General features: G+C 48.5%; 1 protein-coding gene across 2 annotated transcripts in view; it reads right to left on the bottom strand.

The window, feature by feature from the left end:
• Positions 1 to 2,250: 2,250 nt before the first annotated feature.
• nr4a1 (nuclear receptor subfamily 4, group A, member 1) overlaps positions 2,251 to 18,331 on the bottom strand; it is a 37,575-nt gene continuing 21,494 nt past the window's right edge. Inside the window, exons 1-7 of one of the 2 annotated variants that reach the window (XM_039746616.1) lie at positions 11,217 to 11,369; positions 7,847 to 8,685; positions 4,901 to 5,030; positions 4,202 to 4,365; positions 3,868 to 4,070; positions 3,367 to 3,545; positions 2,251 to 3,249 (exon numbers count right to left, since the gene is read on the bottom strand). In XM_039746616.1, the coding sequence (XP_039602550.1) occupies positions 2,993 to 3,249; positions 3,367 to 3,545; positions 3,868 to 4,070; positions 4,202 to 4,365; positions 4,901 to 5,030; positions 7,847 to 8,683 (1,770 nt within the window). In that variant the 5' untranslated portion in view covers positions 8,684 to 8,685; positions 11,217 to 11,369 and the 3' untranslated portion in view covers positions 2,251 to 2,992. Of the gene's footprint in view, positions 3,250 to 3,366; positions 3,546 to 3,867; positions 4,071 to 4,201; positions 4,366 to 4,900; positions 5,031 to 7,846; positions 8,686 to 11,216; positions 11,370 to 18,331 lie in introns of those variants that run through there. The other variant, XM_039746618.1, reaches the window with a different exon arrangement.

The raw sequence follows: 18,331 nt of genomic DNA, 5'->3' as shown, positions 1-18,331 counted from the left end.
AAATATTTACAAAAGTGTGAGGGGTGGACTCACTTTGGTGAAATACTGTATGTCTTTGGTGATCTGAAAGCCTTAATTAAATGCCAGCATCTCCTTCAGATCCTTCTTAAAGGTTCTCCTGGTTTCTACTTCAACTCCATGGCTCGGTAGTTTGAGATCCCCACAGCACTTTGTGTAAAGAAGAGCTTCCTGGCTTCAGTCCTAAATGATCTTTCCATTAATTTCCCCAGAGAACCTCTGGTACCCGAGTTATACTTATGCTGAAAGAGTTCTGCTAGATCTACTGACACAATGCTTTGAAACATTTGAAGGCCTGGACAAGAACATTGGAACGATCTGGACAAGAGCAGACCACTCAGCCCACCAAAGCTTACCAGTCCTTTCCGCTTAACTTCTCTAAAATAACATCAAGTCGAGTTTTGAAAGACCCTCAAGTCCACCACACTACTTAGTCACTTAGCCAACGTGGCTGTGGCTCTCGATGTGAAGAAAAACTTCCTGATGTTTGTGTGACATTCACCCTTCATAAGTTTCCAGCTGTGTCCTCGTGTTCTTGATGACTTCATGTTAAAGTCCCCGTCTGATCCACTGCACTGATCACCTTCATCATTTTAAACACTTCAGTCAGGTCTCCTCTTCCTCACTGTGAAGGCTCAGCTCTTTTAATCTTCATAACTCACCCCCTGTAGCCCCTCAATCAGCCTCGTCGCTCTTCTCTGGACCTTCTCCAGTGCTGCTGTGTCTTTATGGAGTCATAAACTGACCCCAGGACTCCAGATGAGGCCTCACCAGAGCCTCCTGTGACTTGTACTCCACACATCAAGGCACTATATAACCTGACAGTCTGTTAGCCTTCTTCATGGCTTCTGAACACTGGAAGTAGGTGGTGCCGAGTCAACAATGACTCCTAAATCCTACTCATGAAGGTGGTCTTTTGATTTTCAGACCTCCAATTGTCTATTGAGTCCTCCCATTTTTACTTCCTATGTGTAATTCTTTACATTTACTGACATTAAATTTAATCTGTCCAAGCCTCTCTGCTGTCCAAGTCCTTCTGCGATGATATAACAGATTCCAAATTATCTCCTAATCCACCTATCTTGGTATCATCTGCCAACTTCACCAGCTTGCTACTTATATTCCTATCCAAATCATTTATAAATTATTAAAACAGCAGCAGCCCCAACACTGCCCCCTGCTGGTCACCACTCTTATTATGAAACGCAGTTCTGATGAGGTTCCTCACACCATCACCCTCCTCTTCTTTTAGTTTGATGCCCACCCTCTCATGTGGCACCTCATCAAATGCTTTCTGACAGTTAAGATCAATAACATCATCTGCTCCTCCCTGGTCGTATCTTTCTGTTTCTTCTTCATAGAATTCCAGCCTGTTAGTAAAACACGACCCCCTCGTCTGAACCCTAGGTGACCATTGAGAAGGCGGCTGGACAAAGAAAAACCCACCGATTCTAATTATACAAGAATGGGCGGCGGCCATCAGTCAGGATTGGGCCCAGACGTTGATTGACAGCCTGCCAGGGCGAATTGCAGAGCTCGAGAAAGAAAGAAGGGCCAACACTGCAGATATGGACACCCTGTGCCTAAACGTCATGTCACGCCTTTGAAACTTCCGAACTGCTTGTCATTCTACTTCAGTATCTCATCGGACACAAAGCTCTAAAGACACTGAAGCAGCAAACCAACACTGGGGTCCTTCTCCAAACCTTTGGCCACGAATGTACTCTGAAGCAACAACAGACTCATTTCAAATGTTCAATGGACGGGTGGGCTTCGGAGCGAGATCAGCTTTACCAGAAGCAGACCCTGAAGTGGAGAGGTCCTGCAGTGTCTTGTCACTTGATTTCATTCTCCGACCTTCTGACCACCGACTGTGACACCAGCACTGGGAGCCTCTGCGTTGGCTCAGGTGTGTCCCATTTCTGCAGATTGTCACCTGCGCTCAGTTCCAGAGATTGGCTCGATTAGGAGACGCAGACACAGCTGGCCTAGAGAGGGTCCCCCAAGCTGTGAGCACATAAACTTCACAAAACACCCCAATATCCCGGGAGGGGGCACTGCAGTGGACCTCAGAAAGACAGGGGCAGCTTTTAAAATGAAGACATGAAGCGGGGTGAAGGTCAGGACGGGATGGAGCACGGAAAAAGAAAATCAACTGAAATCCTTTTAATGAAATATTAAATATATATATTACTCAAAAAGCATTGAACTAAAGAAATTCACAAATATAAATCGTTTGATATATATATATATAATATATACATACAAAACTGGAGTTTAAATAATGTACAAGCTCTTAGCTGCTCAGCTCTTGGGTTTTGTCATATTACATACGAGGCACCCATCTGTTAAGTAGAAATGGCGTAACTAACCCCCCCCAACCCAAATCCCCCCACCCCCCATAAGGCAACTTTATATTCAGTCTGGCACCCGTGTCACTTGATATCTACAAACCGGGAGTGCATGTGTGCCAGCTTCGGGGGCCACAGCCGTGCCATTCAGTCTTTGTGCCTAAGCACAGGTGCGCCCACTCCAAACATTAGACACCCCACCAATTCCAAAAACCAGATCACATGACCCTGGGATTTAGTATCGGACCCCCCCCCCCCAACAGATGTGTGAAGGGGGGGCACTTCAGCCTGCAGAGTCATGTTCTCCATCCACAGGGCGTCTGTGTTCACAGGTTATTCACTCCGCAGCAGGCAGGCCCGTATGCCACTTGGTTCAAGCGGTTCAGTCCAGAGGGTGGCGCTAGTGGGTATTCCTACATGTACACACATATACACTTGTCCTATAGGCTATTCCTCCAAAGCCCCAACTCCAGTGGACCAGCTTTTTCGATAAACAGACGGGCACACAAGCCACCACCGGTAGGCGAGGAACGGGCATCACGACGACGACGACCGTTTTCCGTCCACTGCCGCCCCAACAATCCTGCCCCTCTGTAAGCTCAAAAAGGTCAGTCTGATTCCTTTCAGAATGGAAGGGCATCCATGAAGATTTTGTCCACGATGGGGGGTGGCGGCACCAGGTTTTCCAGTTTCAGGTAGAAGATGCGCTGCAGGCCCTGCGTGCACAGCGTCCGGAGCTCCGGCAGTTTGCTCAGCAGCTTGGAAAGGTAGTTGGGCTGGCTGGCCTCCGAAACGGTCGTCGTCACGTACTCTTTAAGGCAGGCGACAAGGCGGTTCTGGAACTCCTCTACCCTCTTGGGCTCCTTGAGACCATGTCGATCTAAAAGGAAACACAAACAAATGCCCAAAAATTTAAACCGAGTCGCTATACCGGGCAGTGCCCTTCCGGAAGAAGGAGATGGGCAGAGGACTCCAAAGCCAAAGAAGAGACACCCACCAGTGATGAGGACAAGAGCCGCCAGGCAGGAGAAGGCTGACAGGTCAATGCTCATCCGGTGAAGGCTCTGGGAGAAGTCCATGATGGAGTCGATCCACTCCCCGAAGCCTCGAACACACTGCACTCGATGCAACACCATCCCGTTACAGAAGATCAGCTTGTTCTTCTCGGGGTTGGACCTGCAGGAACAAGAAGAAGGGGTTAAGATCTAAAAAAAGGCCTTCACGATCCCCACTTCCTAAATGGTGTTAGTGTAAGAATTGGAAGGAGAAACCGGGCACCAGCTTGGCTGGCATGGAACCCACCATCCTGCAGTTTTACACTAAGCTTGTCCTAAAACCCTCATAATCACGATTCCAGTTTCCTAAATGATGTCAGTGCAAGAACTGGATGGAGAACCCGGGCACTAGCTTGGCTGGCATGGAACCCTCCTTCCTGCAGTTTTATACCAAGCTTGTCCAAAATAAATCCTTCATGGTAGACCCCCAAAATGGTGCTTACTGGTAAGCGAGCCGCAAAATGAAGAGTTCCACAAAGGCAGACTCCAGAAGAAGCTCCTGGTCCTCCTGAGTAAAACTGGTGAAGCCAGGGATGTTCTGTGCCCATCTGCGGATGACCTCCATGGAGCCGGTCAGCAGGTCGTAGAACTGCTGGATATCACTGGCCTCTTCTTTGTCAGACAAGCTGGTCACGGACTCCTGGTACTGAAGAGTGCCACAATAAAACACAAGTTAGGCCTGGCACACAGAGACACAGACAGAGACAGAGAGAGAGAGGACCCTAGACGGGGGTTCTTTAAGCGGACCTGCAGGAGTTTGGCCATCAGGCAGCTTACCTTGGAGTAGTCCAGCTTGGAGATATCCGGGTCCGAGTTCACGTGAGCCCTCACGAGCGCCGAGATGATGTTGATGGGGGCCGAGACTGCAGAGCTGTCGGGGGCGTTCTTGGGTTTAGAAGGTAGGCGGCCCCGGCGACCTTTCAAGCTATCCGTCCGGACCACTGAATAAGAAAATAAATGAATGAATAAATTAAAGTGGTGACAAGGACATCGAGATGGGAGGTATAAAGATAGCAGAAGTAAGCATTTGGCAGCCACCGAGAAGCCCACTGCTTGGCCAAAGGCAGGCCGCGGTGCCACGCCGATGGCGCTGGATCACCACATCCCTGAAATATCCCCGCAGCTCTTCCACACTCCCCAAGCTGCTAGGTGAGCACATTTCTAGGAGGAATGCCAGCAGGAGGCGATCAAGTTGCCGTATTCATCAGTGTGTGATGGGGATAAGTGGCCCGAGAGGTCAGGGGTCTGAAAACCCAGAAGACTCCCAGTTCAGATCCCATTTCAGACTACAGCTTTCCAGAGCTGCCCTCCTCGTCACCCTCGGACGTGTTAAAGTGCAGGGGGTGGGGAGGTTTTGGGGCCTCCACATGGCTTAAGAGACAGGAGGTGGCAAAGTCCTGCCCTCCTGTCCCACCACAGGGAAAGGTGCCATAAATGCCATGTGAAATAATGCCAGGCTAGAAGCGCAGTACCCACCTTCCTTAACCATTCCCACAGCGAGGCACTTCTGGAAGCGGCAGAACTGACATCGATTCCTCCGTCTCTTGTCCACAGGGCAGTCTTTGTTGGCGAGACACACATACTTGGCGTTCTTCTGCACTGTGCGCTGCGGAGAGAATAAAAGGCGACTTTGTTGATAGAGCCAATGTGCCAAGACGGACAATTTGGTCTCAAAACTGCCGGTGTTCCCCCTGCATCTCTCCAAGGAAACGGCGCAGGTTTGGCACCACTAACACCGCCCAATTTCCACCCGCTAGACCTTCGCGTCCTTTTTATCATTTAACGCCGAGAGACGTGACGGGCTTTTACATTCTAAACAGCTCACTGGGCAGCAGCCAACAGAATGGATTCTGCAGGGGCACAGACGCCATCCAAGGTCAGCATGTGAGCAGCCGTGCGATTTTTCCAGAAGGAGATCAGCTGAGTGAGGTGAACGGGGTCACAGCTGTGCTGCCCAGCAGCAGAGAAATATTAGCACCCGACAGACAGGTGGGGAGCAAAGAGAGAGAGAGAAAAAAACGAAGGAGGAGGAAGACCACAGCAGAGCGAAGGAATTCGAGCGAGTGCGAACGGGCCCCTGCTCTGGGGGTGAGGGGTTGGTGTAAAAGCAGCAGCCTCAGCGACCTTGGGAATGAGGTGTCGAGGACTGGACGGGGGACATCAAACGCCTCCCGTGACGGCAGAAATCAACAGGCTCACGTCGACTCAACCGAAGGAAGCGATAAACCCGTAAAAATGTCACCCAGAAGGGACCCGGCGTTTTCGAACCCCACACGCTCCCAGCAGTCTCGGACGTTGCATTAAAGTCGCGATCCCCGAAAATAAAAGAAGCTCGCGATCAGCAGGACAAGCAGGGTTTCCTTCATGCCCGTGTTACCCTACCTCCCGTGTAGTGCGCACCCCACAACAGGTACCACCACGAGATCGCCGATCCTTCTACAGGATACCGGCGTCGAGATTTGAATGAGGAGACGATCGCCACCTTCTCAAAAAGGGCTACACGTCCATCTCATCGAGTATGGCGATCGCTGTACCTCTGTCCCCTCCCCAAAAGATGGGAGAGACACATCTCTATCTGGTGACCCGAGATGAAGACTGGACGCCTTCAGGTGTCTCACTTCGGAGAATCCTTGGGTACCACTGGTCCCAAATGAGGCACATGACCTGCATTCTGAGGGGGCATCAGTTACAGTCATCTTACTTCCTATTTAGTGTGCACCCCACAACAGGTACCACCATGTCTTTATGAGATAAGTTTTTCTGTCAATGGCAGAACAGCTCCGGGGATTTTTCACGGGGATCTTCGTGGGCTCCCTCATAGGAATTAGGAGCTCAACAAGATCGCCAGTCCTAATGACCTCACTTCTACAAGATACCGGAGTTGAGATTTGAATGAGGAGAAGATCACCACCTTCTCAAAAGGGCTACACGTCCATCTCATCAAGTATGGCAATCGCTGTACCTCTGTTCCCTCCCCAAAAGATGGGAGAGACACATCACTATCTAGTGACCCGAGATGAAGACTGGACTCCTTCAGGTGTCTCTCTTCACAGAAGTCTTGGGTACCACTGGTCCCAAATGAGGCCCATGACCTGCATTCTGAGGGGGCGTCAGTTACAATCATCTTACTTTCTGTATAGTGCGCACCCCACAACAGGTACCACCACGTCTTTATGGGACAGTCCTACCATCTATGGCAGAACAGCTCTGTGCACTTTTCGTGGAGATCGGCGTGGCCTCCCTCATAGGAATTAGGAGCTCAACGAGATCGCCAGTCCTATTCATCTCACTTCTACAAGATACCGGAGTCGAGATTTGAATGAGTAGAAGATCGCCACCTTCTGAAAAGGGATAGTCCTACCATCAATGGCAGAACAGCTCTGTGCACTATTCACCACATCGAGGATATCGATCGTTGTACCTCTGCACCCCCCCACCCCGGAAAAACACAAAATGGCAGACACACATCGCCATCCAGTAAGATTGGATTCCTTTGGTGTCTCTTCGGAGAATTCTTGGGTACCGCTGGTCACAGAGTCCCGAATGAGGCACATGACCTGCATTGTGAGGGGGCATCGGTTACAGTCAAGTGGCACCATTACCCGAGGGTAATCCGGCTCATTGTTGAGGACCAGGCCAAGGGGACGCCCACGTATCACCTGGCTAGGGGGATCCCGAGGTGTCTCATTGTGTGGTGCGTCAGTCACAACGCACCATACCAGTGCAGGCTCCCCCACCTAACCCTAACTCTAACCTGAGAGAAGAACGCAACACCCAGAAAACAGTCACTTGCATCACGTCCTGAACTGCTCCACCTCAGCTCCCCAGAAGGTTGTGAACCGTAGGATCGCCGTGTTTCCCCCCACGACAAACCCATTCAACTCTACGCCCTTCTTGGGTGTTGAAACCCAAACAACTTTCTTGTGTTTCGGGGACACGAAGCCAAACGAGAAGGCCAGTGCGTCACTCCTACCACATCAGGAAACAGGCTTTTCCAGTCTAGGGAGAAGGAAGGATTGGTACGGACAGACGGTTCTCTTTTTCCAACGTATGCGTAATCGAGATTTCCACCCATCAAAACGGTGGAAATTTCTCGTCCTTTGCGACCGTCGGAAGCCTCTTTTGTTTCCACTGACCGCACAGTAAAATAATTTCTACGCTCCCTTGACACCCAACCACCACCCTACCGGAATGTGCGAGTGTGACGAAACTCTGGAAACTTCTCGACCAGAACGGCGAGCTACCGCAGAAGTGTCCCATCTGTAACAAGTGCGGCCGTCATTGTGAGCCCCCAAAGGGTCACTCGAAGCCTAGAATGTCCTAATTTGTGTTAATCCCAAGCGACCCGTAACTGCTGGCCATCCAAAGCAAGAGCCCAGGTTCGAGTCGGGTTCGGCCCATTAGACGAGGACAACCACTCACCTTGAAGAATCCTTTGCATCCTTCGCAGGTACGGACCCCATAGTGCTGGCAGGAGGCATTGTCTCCACACACCGCGCAGCGGCCCTCGGACGTTGGGCTTCGGCCTTTGGGTGAAGACAGCGAACCGTCACCCGCGACCGGACTGCCCAGGGCAGAGGAGTGGTGCTCCATGGGAAGGGCGCAGAAGGCCATGGGCGAATGCTGCGGCGAAGAGAAGCCAAAACCCTCGGGCTCCACCAAAGGCTGCTCCATACCGTGCAGAGGGGACTGGAGACGGCCGTCAGGTTCCATGCCGGGGCTGAACGTGAAGAAGGACGGCTGGGATAGGGGATTCTTGCGATGGTCCACGGTCCACGAGTTTAAGTTTTCATAGGATGAAGTGGGGGAAGAATACGGGCTGAAGGAGCCATCCCACATCTGGGCAGGCTGAGCTTGGTATCCCGGCGTGGAGAAAGGAGCAGACGCCGGGCTGCCGTAGTAATCCGAGCTGCAGGACGACAAGTTCTCCTCCAGGGGAGAGGCGGCCGCGGCGGCGCTAAAGGTGCCAGGGTAGCAGCCGTACACCTGAAAGTCATCGAGTTTGAATGTGCTCTGTGGGGTGCCCTCACTGGTGGCGCTGACCTGGCACAGATAAGCGTCAAATTCTCCATTGTAGCTGTCCACAAAGCTGCTGAAGCCCGGCAGGGAGGTGCAGGCTGCCGAGGAGAGTTGATCCCGGGTGCCGTTGAGGTCCATGGTGAACTTGCTGAAATCGGGAGTCAAGAAGTCAGAGGTGAAGCACTCAAAAAGTCCTCCTGCTTGCGGCAAGGTCCCATACTGGGCTTGGACACAGGGCATCTCTGCAGAGGAGACAGAAGCCACAAAGTGGGGGTGAGAAAAGACATAGAGCAACGGGAAGGAGATACGCGCCATCCCAAAACCTGAGGGGGCACCACACACTTTAGGGGGGGACGGGGGAAAATGACCGAGACTGACCAGAGCAAACAGAATTCTAATGGATGCTCTAGAAGCCAGAAGGGAACGCGGCAAAGCGAACAGCAGGCCACACAGCACAGCTCAGCTCAGCCCTGACCCCGGGTTCAAATGTAAATTAGCCGAGCTCTCCAGGCCCCGCCCCTCCCAGGACACTCCTGAACAGAGCAGCCAGTTGTTCATAGTCGGCAGCCTCCACTGGGAGCAACACACACACACACACACACGAGAAAAGGAAAGGCGGAACAAGACAAAGCAGGCATCGCATTCCAGCACGGCGCAGTAAATGTTTCCAGGACGTACAGCGGGAAGGCGGCCGGGGTGCAGCGTTTGAAAGTGGCGGCCTGCCTGTGACCAAAATAATCCGGGACCTGTTTATTTCCCAAAATGAGAAAGCATGTAAGCGCCGCCCAAAAAAACAGAAGGCCTGGCCATAATAGCGCAGGGCCGCCTGGCAGGGCCCATTTCTGCTGCCGCACCGAACAGATGCGGCTGGCACCGCAGTCGGATCCACTTTCCGTCCTCGCACAATCCCCCATTCCCATTGGAAGTGGTACAGCTTTTAGCAGCTCGCCGAGGTTGCCAGGATAGTCCTGTGGAACCATCGGGCTCGGGTTACGGCTTTATGTAGTGAAAAATTTCACGGTATAAACACAACGCCACAGGGACACAGAGGGCTTAACAGCAGGAGGAGTTGTTTTACACCAACGCCGAGCACCAAAATGTCCTTCCTCTGGGACCAGCACGAGTACGGCGGAGGCAAGACGCTCGCAAATTTGGACCCGCTTGTCCTTCAACATTTGAACACTCGAGCACGTGCTGTGTCGCATTCCAACAAGCGGCTCTCAAGTTGCAGAGCTCCAAAAGCACAGGTGGCATAACAGAGCGCTCATCATTAATAGGCCACTGCCTCGGGGCATCTTATGTGGCACTTCTAAACGAATTAATAAATAAATAAATGGAGGGAGAAGAACAAGAGGATTTCCAGAATGGAATTTCATGGAAAATGATTTCAGTGTCGTGCTATGGCAACAACATTTTGGTTAGCGGTGGGTGACGGTGCCACATATTTAATTACTGGAGTTTCACTATCCCCCTACCATTCATGATTTAAAACCTTTTGTCCCAACGTTAAGGAATGAGATGACCACTTGGTTCATCTTCCTTACACTGGAGCGTAAAGCACAACTTTGTCAGATCGATGCCCACCTGGACAAGTGCACCAACTGTAAGAAAAGCAAGGTGCAATCTGAAACACTGCGAGCAGTCGAGATGATGCTGCGCTGCCACTTCTTGAGAAAATAGCAGAGAGTACAAACATCTAAAACAGAGGAATAAGCAGACAAGCAAGCGGACTTGCAAAGATCCAACATGCTTTGGAAGTCTCTGAAAAGTTTAAAACAACAGGAGGATCGGGAGGTAAGAAGAAGCAGACCTTCATTCATGGCTTTGGAGAAACGAAGCCTTCTTGTTGACTAAAATCAAAAGGAGGAACTCCGTGAACGTCTGGACTTGCGTTTTTGATTTATATGATACTGTAAGTGCAATAAGAGAAGCAAAGCGATACCCGCCCCCCTTCCCCTCCCGTTACATACCCTACCGCCCCCTTGCGGAATAAAACAAACGGTGCAATCTCCGTGCACGCCGATTTAAAGGACTGATTTCCAATACGCAGTTTATAAACGCAAAGGGCTAACAACACGTTTTAATCGACACTTATTTGCACGGTCAGTTATTGCAGGAGAGTGGTACCTGATCATACCGAGGTGGGTTTCTTCCCGTTTTAAACCTAATAAACATATGGACAGACAGACTGACTGACCGCCCGCCCCCTTCTTAACTTCATCCAGTTTTTAGGAGTCTCGGATGTACACATTTACAAAGCTTTGAAAGTTACAAATACTTAACGTGAAATTGAATAAAACGTGCATGCGCCACAGCGTGAGGGTGCCAATTTATCCGACAGTTTTCGGTCGGTGGCTGCCCCTTCCAACAAGTTCTGTGTAGTGGAACGAGTAGAATGAAGCCCAAAACCGAGAATGGAAAATTGAGCGATCGACAGGTTAACGCGGCGAGCTTTTTGCGGATGCTCATCCTTGAACACCGGGCAACACGCTGACAGTCTTTAGAGTATCGGGCGAAGATGCCAACACAATCCTCAACCCGTCAAGTTCACCCATATTTGGGGGGGGGGGCACTAAGTCCCGGCAGGAGAACCAGTCTGTAATTAGGGGACCAACTGACCTGTCAGTACCGATTACAACGAATACTATAACGAAAAAACACACACCAAAAGAAACCCGCTCTATCTGGACACCCCCAACCAAAAAGCATTCCAAAAAGTTATATTTAATTTTCAGTAAGCCAACATCCAGGCGAAACGCCGACGCACACCCACCTGCTTATTTGTATGCTCGCCTGTCCTTCTACCGCTGCAAACCGGTGCTCGCAACAAACGCAGAGCCGCTCGACAGTCCCACTGCAAGCTCCGTCCTCAGCTGTAGCGCCACAAGTTTTCTACTGCTGAGTGGAGCCCGCGGACAACTTACTTGTCTTTAACTGCCTGTGACGTCACGGGGCGCCTGGCTCCGAGGGAGGAGGAGGGAGTGGGCGCGCGCTGTGCCATATAAGGAGAAGAGGGCGGGGAGATTTCCGGCGCCCGGCCAATGGAGCGCCGATTCCCTTACACGCTTTCAGCTGACGCACACACGGGGTTCCATTGACGCACAGGCGGGCGGAATCGTCTCATCTAAAAATAGGCCCGCGGCGTCGAGGCCACACGCGTAAAGCTATTACGGCGTACGAGGGGCTAAAAATAACCGGGTGATGACATAAATAGAACCGGCGATGAAAACGGCACAAGGAGGTGCACACCCTGACAGGTGCGAGAGGGGCTTCCCCCTCCGCCGCCCCCGAAGTGCGCGATCCTGCGGCTTCAGGTAATGGAAACCCGGTCAGGAGTGCGTCGTGTTACGCACTCACTGGCGGGGGTACGGGGAGGCCAGCACTTGGCCGACCCGCATTTTATTTATTTTGTTTTTTGAACGCAATGGAGCCCATTGTTAATTCCGTATTGTGACGTGTCTTGCCATTGCATGGGCAATATAGGGAAGGGAAGCAGTGTTGGGGTGGAGTCTTGGGGCCCTAAGTGACAGGGATCCGGGTTAATTAACGGGGCGTGATAAAAAGGGGAGGTGGTGGTCGGAAGTGTGAGTTGGAGGGCCTGGAGAAAGTGAGGAGAACAGCAAAAGAAGGGAAGTAAATGTTTTTAAGAGAGGTAGATAGGACGAAGGTGATTAGTCTTTATTATTTTGGAGGTATCCCCGTGACCCAGACAACGGGCGGCTGTAGGGCACCGTTTATATCGCGGTATATTGAATAAAAAGCCGGTCGGCATTTGGAAGACTTCCCCGGACAAGCGGCTCCTGAGTGTGTTTATTCGACGGGACGTCACAGTATATACGACCTTTTTAACGTGAGCCCTTGGCAAGTCGTGTGATCGAGGGTCAGGCTGGCGGCCTTTAAAGTGACCCCTAGGCATTGAAAAATAATTAAATTAAAAGCTACGTGTTCGGCATACTTTTTTTTTTTTAAGTGCATAGTGTATTCCTAATAACCACAAAAAGTATTCGTTCGAGAAATTTCTGTACAGTTGTAATAACAAGTTGAAGATGGTAGGGCACCAGTTTGGATTGTTGTCATACTGATATACTACAGTCATAATTAAAAAATAAAATAAATGTGGAAAAGTGATTGAATTTGGCCTCTTGCTTTGTGTTTTTCAAAAGTCTGAGCCTTCCCGTGAAGAACGTTATATAAAGAACTGAATTAGTAAGTCGGAATGAGCGCACGCTGCTAAAAAATGTAATGATTTACTTCATGAGGCGGAAGTACATAATAAACTAGAATAATTGTGTCAGATATTAAAAACATTAAAATGTGGGCTTCGGATTGAATGTGTCAAGTCCAAATATTCTCAATTGCAATAGAAATGTGTCATTTTTCGCTCTCTGATGGGGGTCCTTATTGGGCCAGTAAAGGATCGAAACTCAAAAGTAACCTCGCATTCATAATCCCTGACCTTGAAATCGTCTGAAACGACAGCCCACGTGCTTATGTTTGAAACGTGTCATTTTTAACCTTCAGGGAGAGACTAGGACCACCGTCAGGAAATGATCATATTGGAGGACAGCAACCTCGAAATCGCATACAACGACACTCCAAATGCCCACTTTTTCAAGATTTTGTGAAAAGGGTCGCTTTGACCCCTTGTATCCCACTAGGGAGGCAAGCTGATGTGTTCCTGAAGACGCAAATTGGTTTACCCTTCAAATTCGTTTTCCACTGCATATCCAAATTTGGGTCGCGGGGGGCAACAATCTTAGCAGTGGGACCCCCAGCCCCACCTTCTAACTCATACTGTGGGGATCCCAAGGTGTCCCCAGGCCTTCTGGGAGATGTAATCCTGCCAGCGAGCTCCGGGGCTACCGTTTATATAAGGGGGTGATTTCCTGTGTAAATTATGGTTCAAAAATGGCCTAAAAAATAATATATTTTTTTTTTTTGATAAATAAGGGGGGGATCCCAAAAAGCTAGTAGACTTCAAGCCGAGCCTAACGATATATCATATGTGAGGGTTTTCTTGTACCGGTGAGTCAGACCCTGAGGTCGTGGGTTCAAATCCCACTCGTGATGTGGTGTGGTGTGTCCTTGAGCAAGTCACTTCACCTGCCTGTGTCCCAATTGTAAAAAAAAAAAAAAAAAAAAATGTGTAGGTCGCCTTGGATAAAGGTATGGGCCAAACAAAAAAAAATGGTCAGGACATGTGGATTCGCCTGGAAAATATTAGGGAAAGAGGTCTTATTTTGGGAGTGTGTTATAGACCACCCAATTCAGACAGTCATTTCAACACACATCTTTATAGTAATATCAAAAAGGCAAGTTTACAGGGGGATATTATAGTCATGGGGGACTTTAATTATCCAAATATTAACTGGGATAACCTTACAGATGGAGGAGCACAAGAGCAGGAGTTTTTAGAAGTAATCAGCGACTGTTTTTTAACACAGCATGTTAAAGAGCCAACACGGGGTGACGCCTGTCTGGATTTAGTATTCTGTAATAATCAGGATAGAATTGAGGGTCTCGAGGTGATTGGACCACTAGGGTCACGTGACCAGAATGTAATACAATTCTCAGTATTTTGTAAGAGTACAGATGCGAAGACTAAAATTGTGAAGTTGAACTTTGATAGGCTAATTTTGAGCAGATGTGACAAAGACTGGGGTAAGCTTTTAAATGTGGAGACAGTCGAGGAGCAGTGGGACAGGTTTAAAAATGTAATGCAGGACAGATACAGACCTAAATATGGAATTAATAGGAAACAAAAAAAACTCCACGGTGGATTAATAAAGATTTAAAAAAGAAATTGCAAAGGAAAAAACTGACAAATAATGACTGCAAAGTGAATCGTAGCGCGTATGAGAACATGAGGGCAACCATTAAGAAGGATATCAGAGAGGCTAAAAGACAGTTGGAGAGGAATATAGCAGATAAGGCGAAAGAAGACCCCAAGAGATTCTTTCAGTATTTTAGTAGTAAAAGAACAGTTAAGGAGGAGGTCAAGTTCATCAGGAATAGTAAAGGGGAATTAAAAGATACAGACAATGAAATAGCAGATGATCTAAACTTACATATTTCTGAGGTGTTTACAAGTGAACAAGTGGATAACCTCAGAGCAGTAACAGGGACTACTAAGGAGGTACTCAGGGATTTGGAAATTACAGAGAGAGAAGAGCTGCTCAGATTAAATAAGTTGAAATCAAACAAATCACCAGGCCCAGATCATATTTATCCTGTGTTCTTAAGGAGGTTAGCGAGTACAGATATAAACCCTTAACACATTTTTAGGAAGTCACTGCACACTGGAGAGATTCTGAAGGAATGGAAAATGACAAATATCATCATAAAAAGGGTGACAGGGCAGATCAGAGCAACTATAGGCCAGTAAGCTTAACATGAAACATCACAGGAAAATTAATGGAAGGAATTATTAAGGATAAGATTGAGCAACACATGACAAGGACAGGAGTTATTCTGAACAGTCAGCATGGGTCAGAAGGGGAGGTCGTGTTTTACTAACATGTTGGAATTCTATGAGGAGGCAACAAAAGGATACGATCAAAGTGGAGCTTATGATATTATTTATCTGGACTTTCAGAAAGCATTTGATAAGGTGCCACATGAGAGGTTGGGCATCAAGTTAAAAGAAGTGGGAGTTCAGGGTGATGTTTTTAGATGGGTGCAGAATTGGCTCAGACACAGGAAGCAGAGGGTGATGGTGTGAGGAACCTCATCAGAACTGGCCGATGTTAAGAGTGGTGACCAGCAGGGGGCAGTGCTAGGGCTGCTGCTATTTTTAATATATATAAATGATTTAGATAGGAATATAAGGAACAAGCTGGTTAAGTAGGGAGATGATACCAAGATAGGTGGATTAGCAGATAATTTGGAATCCGTTATATCATCACTGAAGGACTTGGACAGCAGACAGACTTGTGGCAGATGAAATTTAATGTCAGTAAATGTAAAGTATTACACATAGGAAGTAAAAATATTAGGTTTGAATACACAATGGGGGTCAGAAAATCAAAAGTCCACCTCATGAAAAGGAGTTAGGAGTCATAGTGGACTCCAAGCTATCAACTTCCAAACAGTGTTCAGAAGCCATGAAGAAGGCTAACAGACTGTCAGTTAATATAGCGCCTTGATGTGTGGAGTACAAGTCACAGGAGGTTCTGCTCAGGCTTTATAATACAGTGGTGAGGCCTCATCTGGAGTCCTGTGTGCAGGCTACAAAAAGGACATAGCAGCACTAGAGAAGGTCCAGAGAAGAGCGACTCGGCTGATTCCAGGTCTACAGGGGTTGAGTTATGAGGAAAGATTAAAAGAGCTGAGCCTTTACAGTTTAAACAAAAGAAGATTAAGAGGTGACATGATTGAAGTGTTTAAAATTAGGAAGGGAATTAGTACAGTGGATCGAGACTGTATTTTAAAATGAGTTCATCAAGAACACAGGGACACAGCTGGAGACTTGAGAAGGGTGAATGTCACACAGACGTTAGGAAGTTTTTCTTTACACAATGAACGATAGACATTTGGAATAAGAGACCAAGTAGTGTGGTGGACAGAAAGACGTTAGGGACTTTCAGAACTCGATTTGATGTTTTCTTGGAGGAAACAAGTGGTCAGGACTGGCGAGCTTTGTTGGGCTGAATGGCCAGTTCTAATGTTCGAAGTCAATATGTTCACACCTTTTAGATTCCACCATGAAAGAGTGCATTTTTAACATAAAGTGTAAAGTATGAGTGAAAGGGAGATGATTTGCGACGCCATACAAGCACACCGCTGCCGAGCGACTGCTGTCATTTTGGCCAGTTTGGTTCGAGCAGCGAGTCGGTGACCGTGGACTGTATGCTATATGATGCAATATTAATATTTTCATTTGTACGGAATACAAGCTTCACGAACAAGTGGGCAAACACTTGGGAAAATGCCGTTTAATGTAGAAAAGTCCTACACGTGTGCAAAAGGGAACATTAATTATGAATACAAGATACCGAGCTACAGGAAGCAACCTCACCAATAAGATTTGGAGGTTTGTGCCGACACGACGTCTTCATCATCTAAGCAACGCGGTGAAGCAGTTCAAGGCACACGTCAGGTTACATCGTACAGACCGTTCAATATAAATCAAGGGACGTTATCACCAGACTTTATAACGCACTACTGAGACCGCGTCTGGAGTCCTGAGTGCAGTTCTGGTCACCACACTATAAGACATAGCAGCACTTGAAGTGAGGCAGGGGAGAACAACAAAGTGCATCATGGGAGTTAAGGATGTTCACTACTGTGACAGACAGAGCATTTAACATATTGATTCTTCATCAGGCCACCTCTAGAGTCCTTTGTGCAGTTCTGGTCACCACACTACAAGAAAGATATAGCAGCACCTGAAGAGGGGCAGAGGAGTACAACCAGGTGCATCATGGGACTGAAGGACATGACCGCCTTATGACAAACTCAGAGAATTAAACCTGCTGAGTCTTCAACAGACAATGAAATGCACTAGAGAGACCACCTCTGGAGTCCTGTGTGCAGCTCTGGTCACCACACTATAAGAAAGACATAGCAGCACCTGAAGGGGGGCAGAGGAGAACAACCTGGTGCATCATGGGAGTTAAGGATGTTCACTACTGTGACAGACAGAGTATTAAACCTGCTGAGTCTTCAACAGACAATGAAACGCACTAGAGAGACCACCTCTGGAGTCCTGTGTGCAGCTCTGGTCACCACACTATAAGAAAGACATAGCAGCACCTGAAGGGGGGCAGAGGAGAACAACCTGGTGCATCATGGGAGTTAAGGATGTTCACTACTGTGACAGACAGAGTATTAAACCTGCTGAGTCTTCAACAGACAATGAAACGCACTAGAGAGACCACCTCTGGAGTCCTGTGTGCAGCTCTGGTCACCACACTATAAGAAAGACATAGCAGCACCTGAAGGGGGGCAGAGGAGTACAACCAGGTGCATCATGGGACTGAAGGACATGACCGCCTTATGACAAACTCAGAGAATTAAACCTGCTGAGTCTTCAACAGACAATGAAATGCACTAGAGAGACCACCTCTGGAGTCCTGAGTGCAGTTCTGGTCACCGAATTACAAGAAAGACATAGCAGCACCTGAAGGGGGGCAGAGAGACTCAGAGAATTTAAACAGTGTATTCATGAGCAGAGGAGGCCGCTTGAGGAACTAGAAAAGGTCTTCAGAATCCTGAAAGACATGGATGAAGTCGATCCACTGAACGGTGAATGCCTCACTTGAGAAACAAGTGAGTGACAAATGCACTGAAGGGTCTCCTGTTCTCATAGCAGTTTGCTCAGTTTGTGTCGGGTAGCACAAGGCGGGGGGTTGAAGGGCTCACATGGCCTCTTCTTTGTCTGAACAGAACACACTTGGTGGACCGCTGGCCCTCGCAGTGTGTATTGCTGTAGAACACGACTGAATGCTGTCACTCCTTAGGCCGTATCAAAAGTGTGCCTGCACTTGTAGAACACGCAGAGCTGATTTTGTTTGTCACCTTTTCTTTTTCTTCTCTTTAGGATGGACCCCCTTCACATTGATTGTCCACCGGAAATCGCACTGGCTACGCACAAAGACTCACGAAGAAGAGAGAGGCCACCACCGCCTAAACTGTAAGTAACTTCCGCAGCTGAAAATCTTTGGAAAATGTAAGATGGTATGGAGGATGCTGGGAAATGTCCTCATGCAGATATTTATGCCTACCAAGGTGAACAATTTACAACAGCAGTGCGTTAGTCAGATGCCGTTCTGTGGACAAGCAAAGTGCTGCTGCAGGAGTCACTACGAAAACTACAAAGTAGGAACACATAACTCCAGTCCTTGACTCGTTACAATGGTTTCCAGTTCAATTTAGAGCTGAGATCAA

Source organism: Polypterus senegalus, chromosome 3, assembly GCF_016835505.1.
Source record: "Polypterus senegalus isolate Bchr_013 chromosome 3, ASM1683550v1, whole genome shotgun sequence".
Classification (NCBI taxonomy): domain Eukaryota; kingdom Metazoa; phylum Chordata; class Cladistia; order Polypteriformes; family Polypteridae; genus Polypterus; species Polypterus senegalus.
This window is presented reverse-complemented; position numbering and strand designations above follow the sequence as displayed.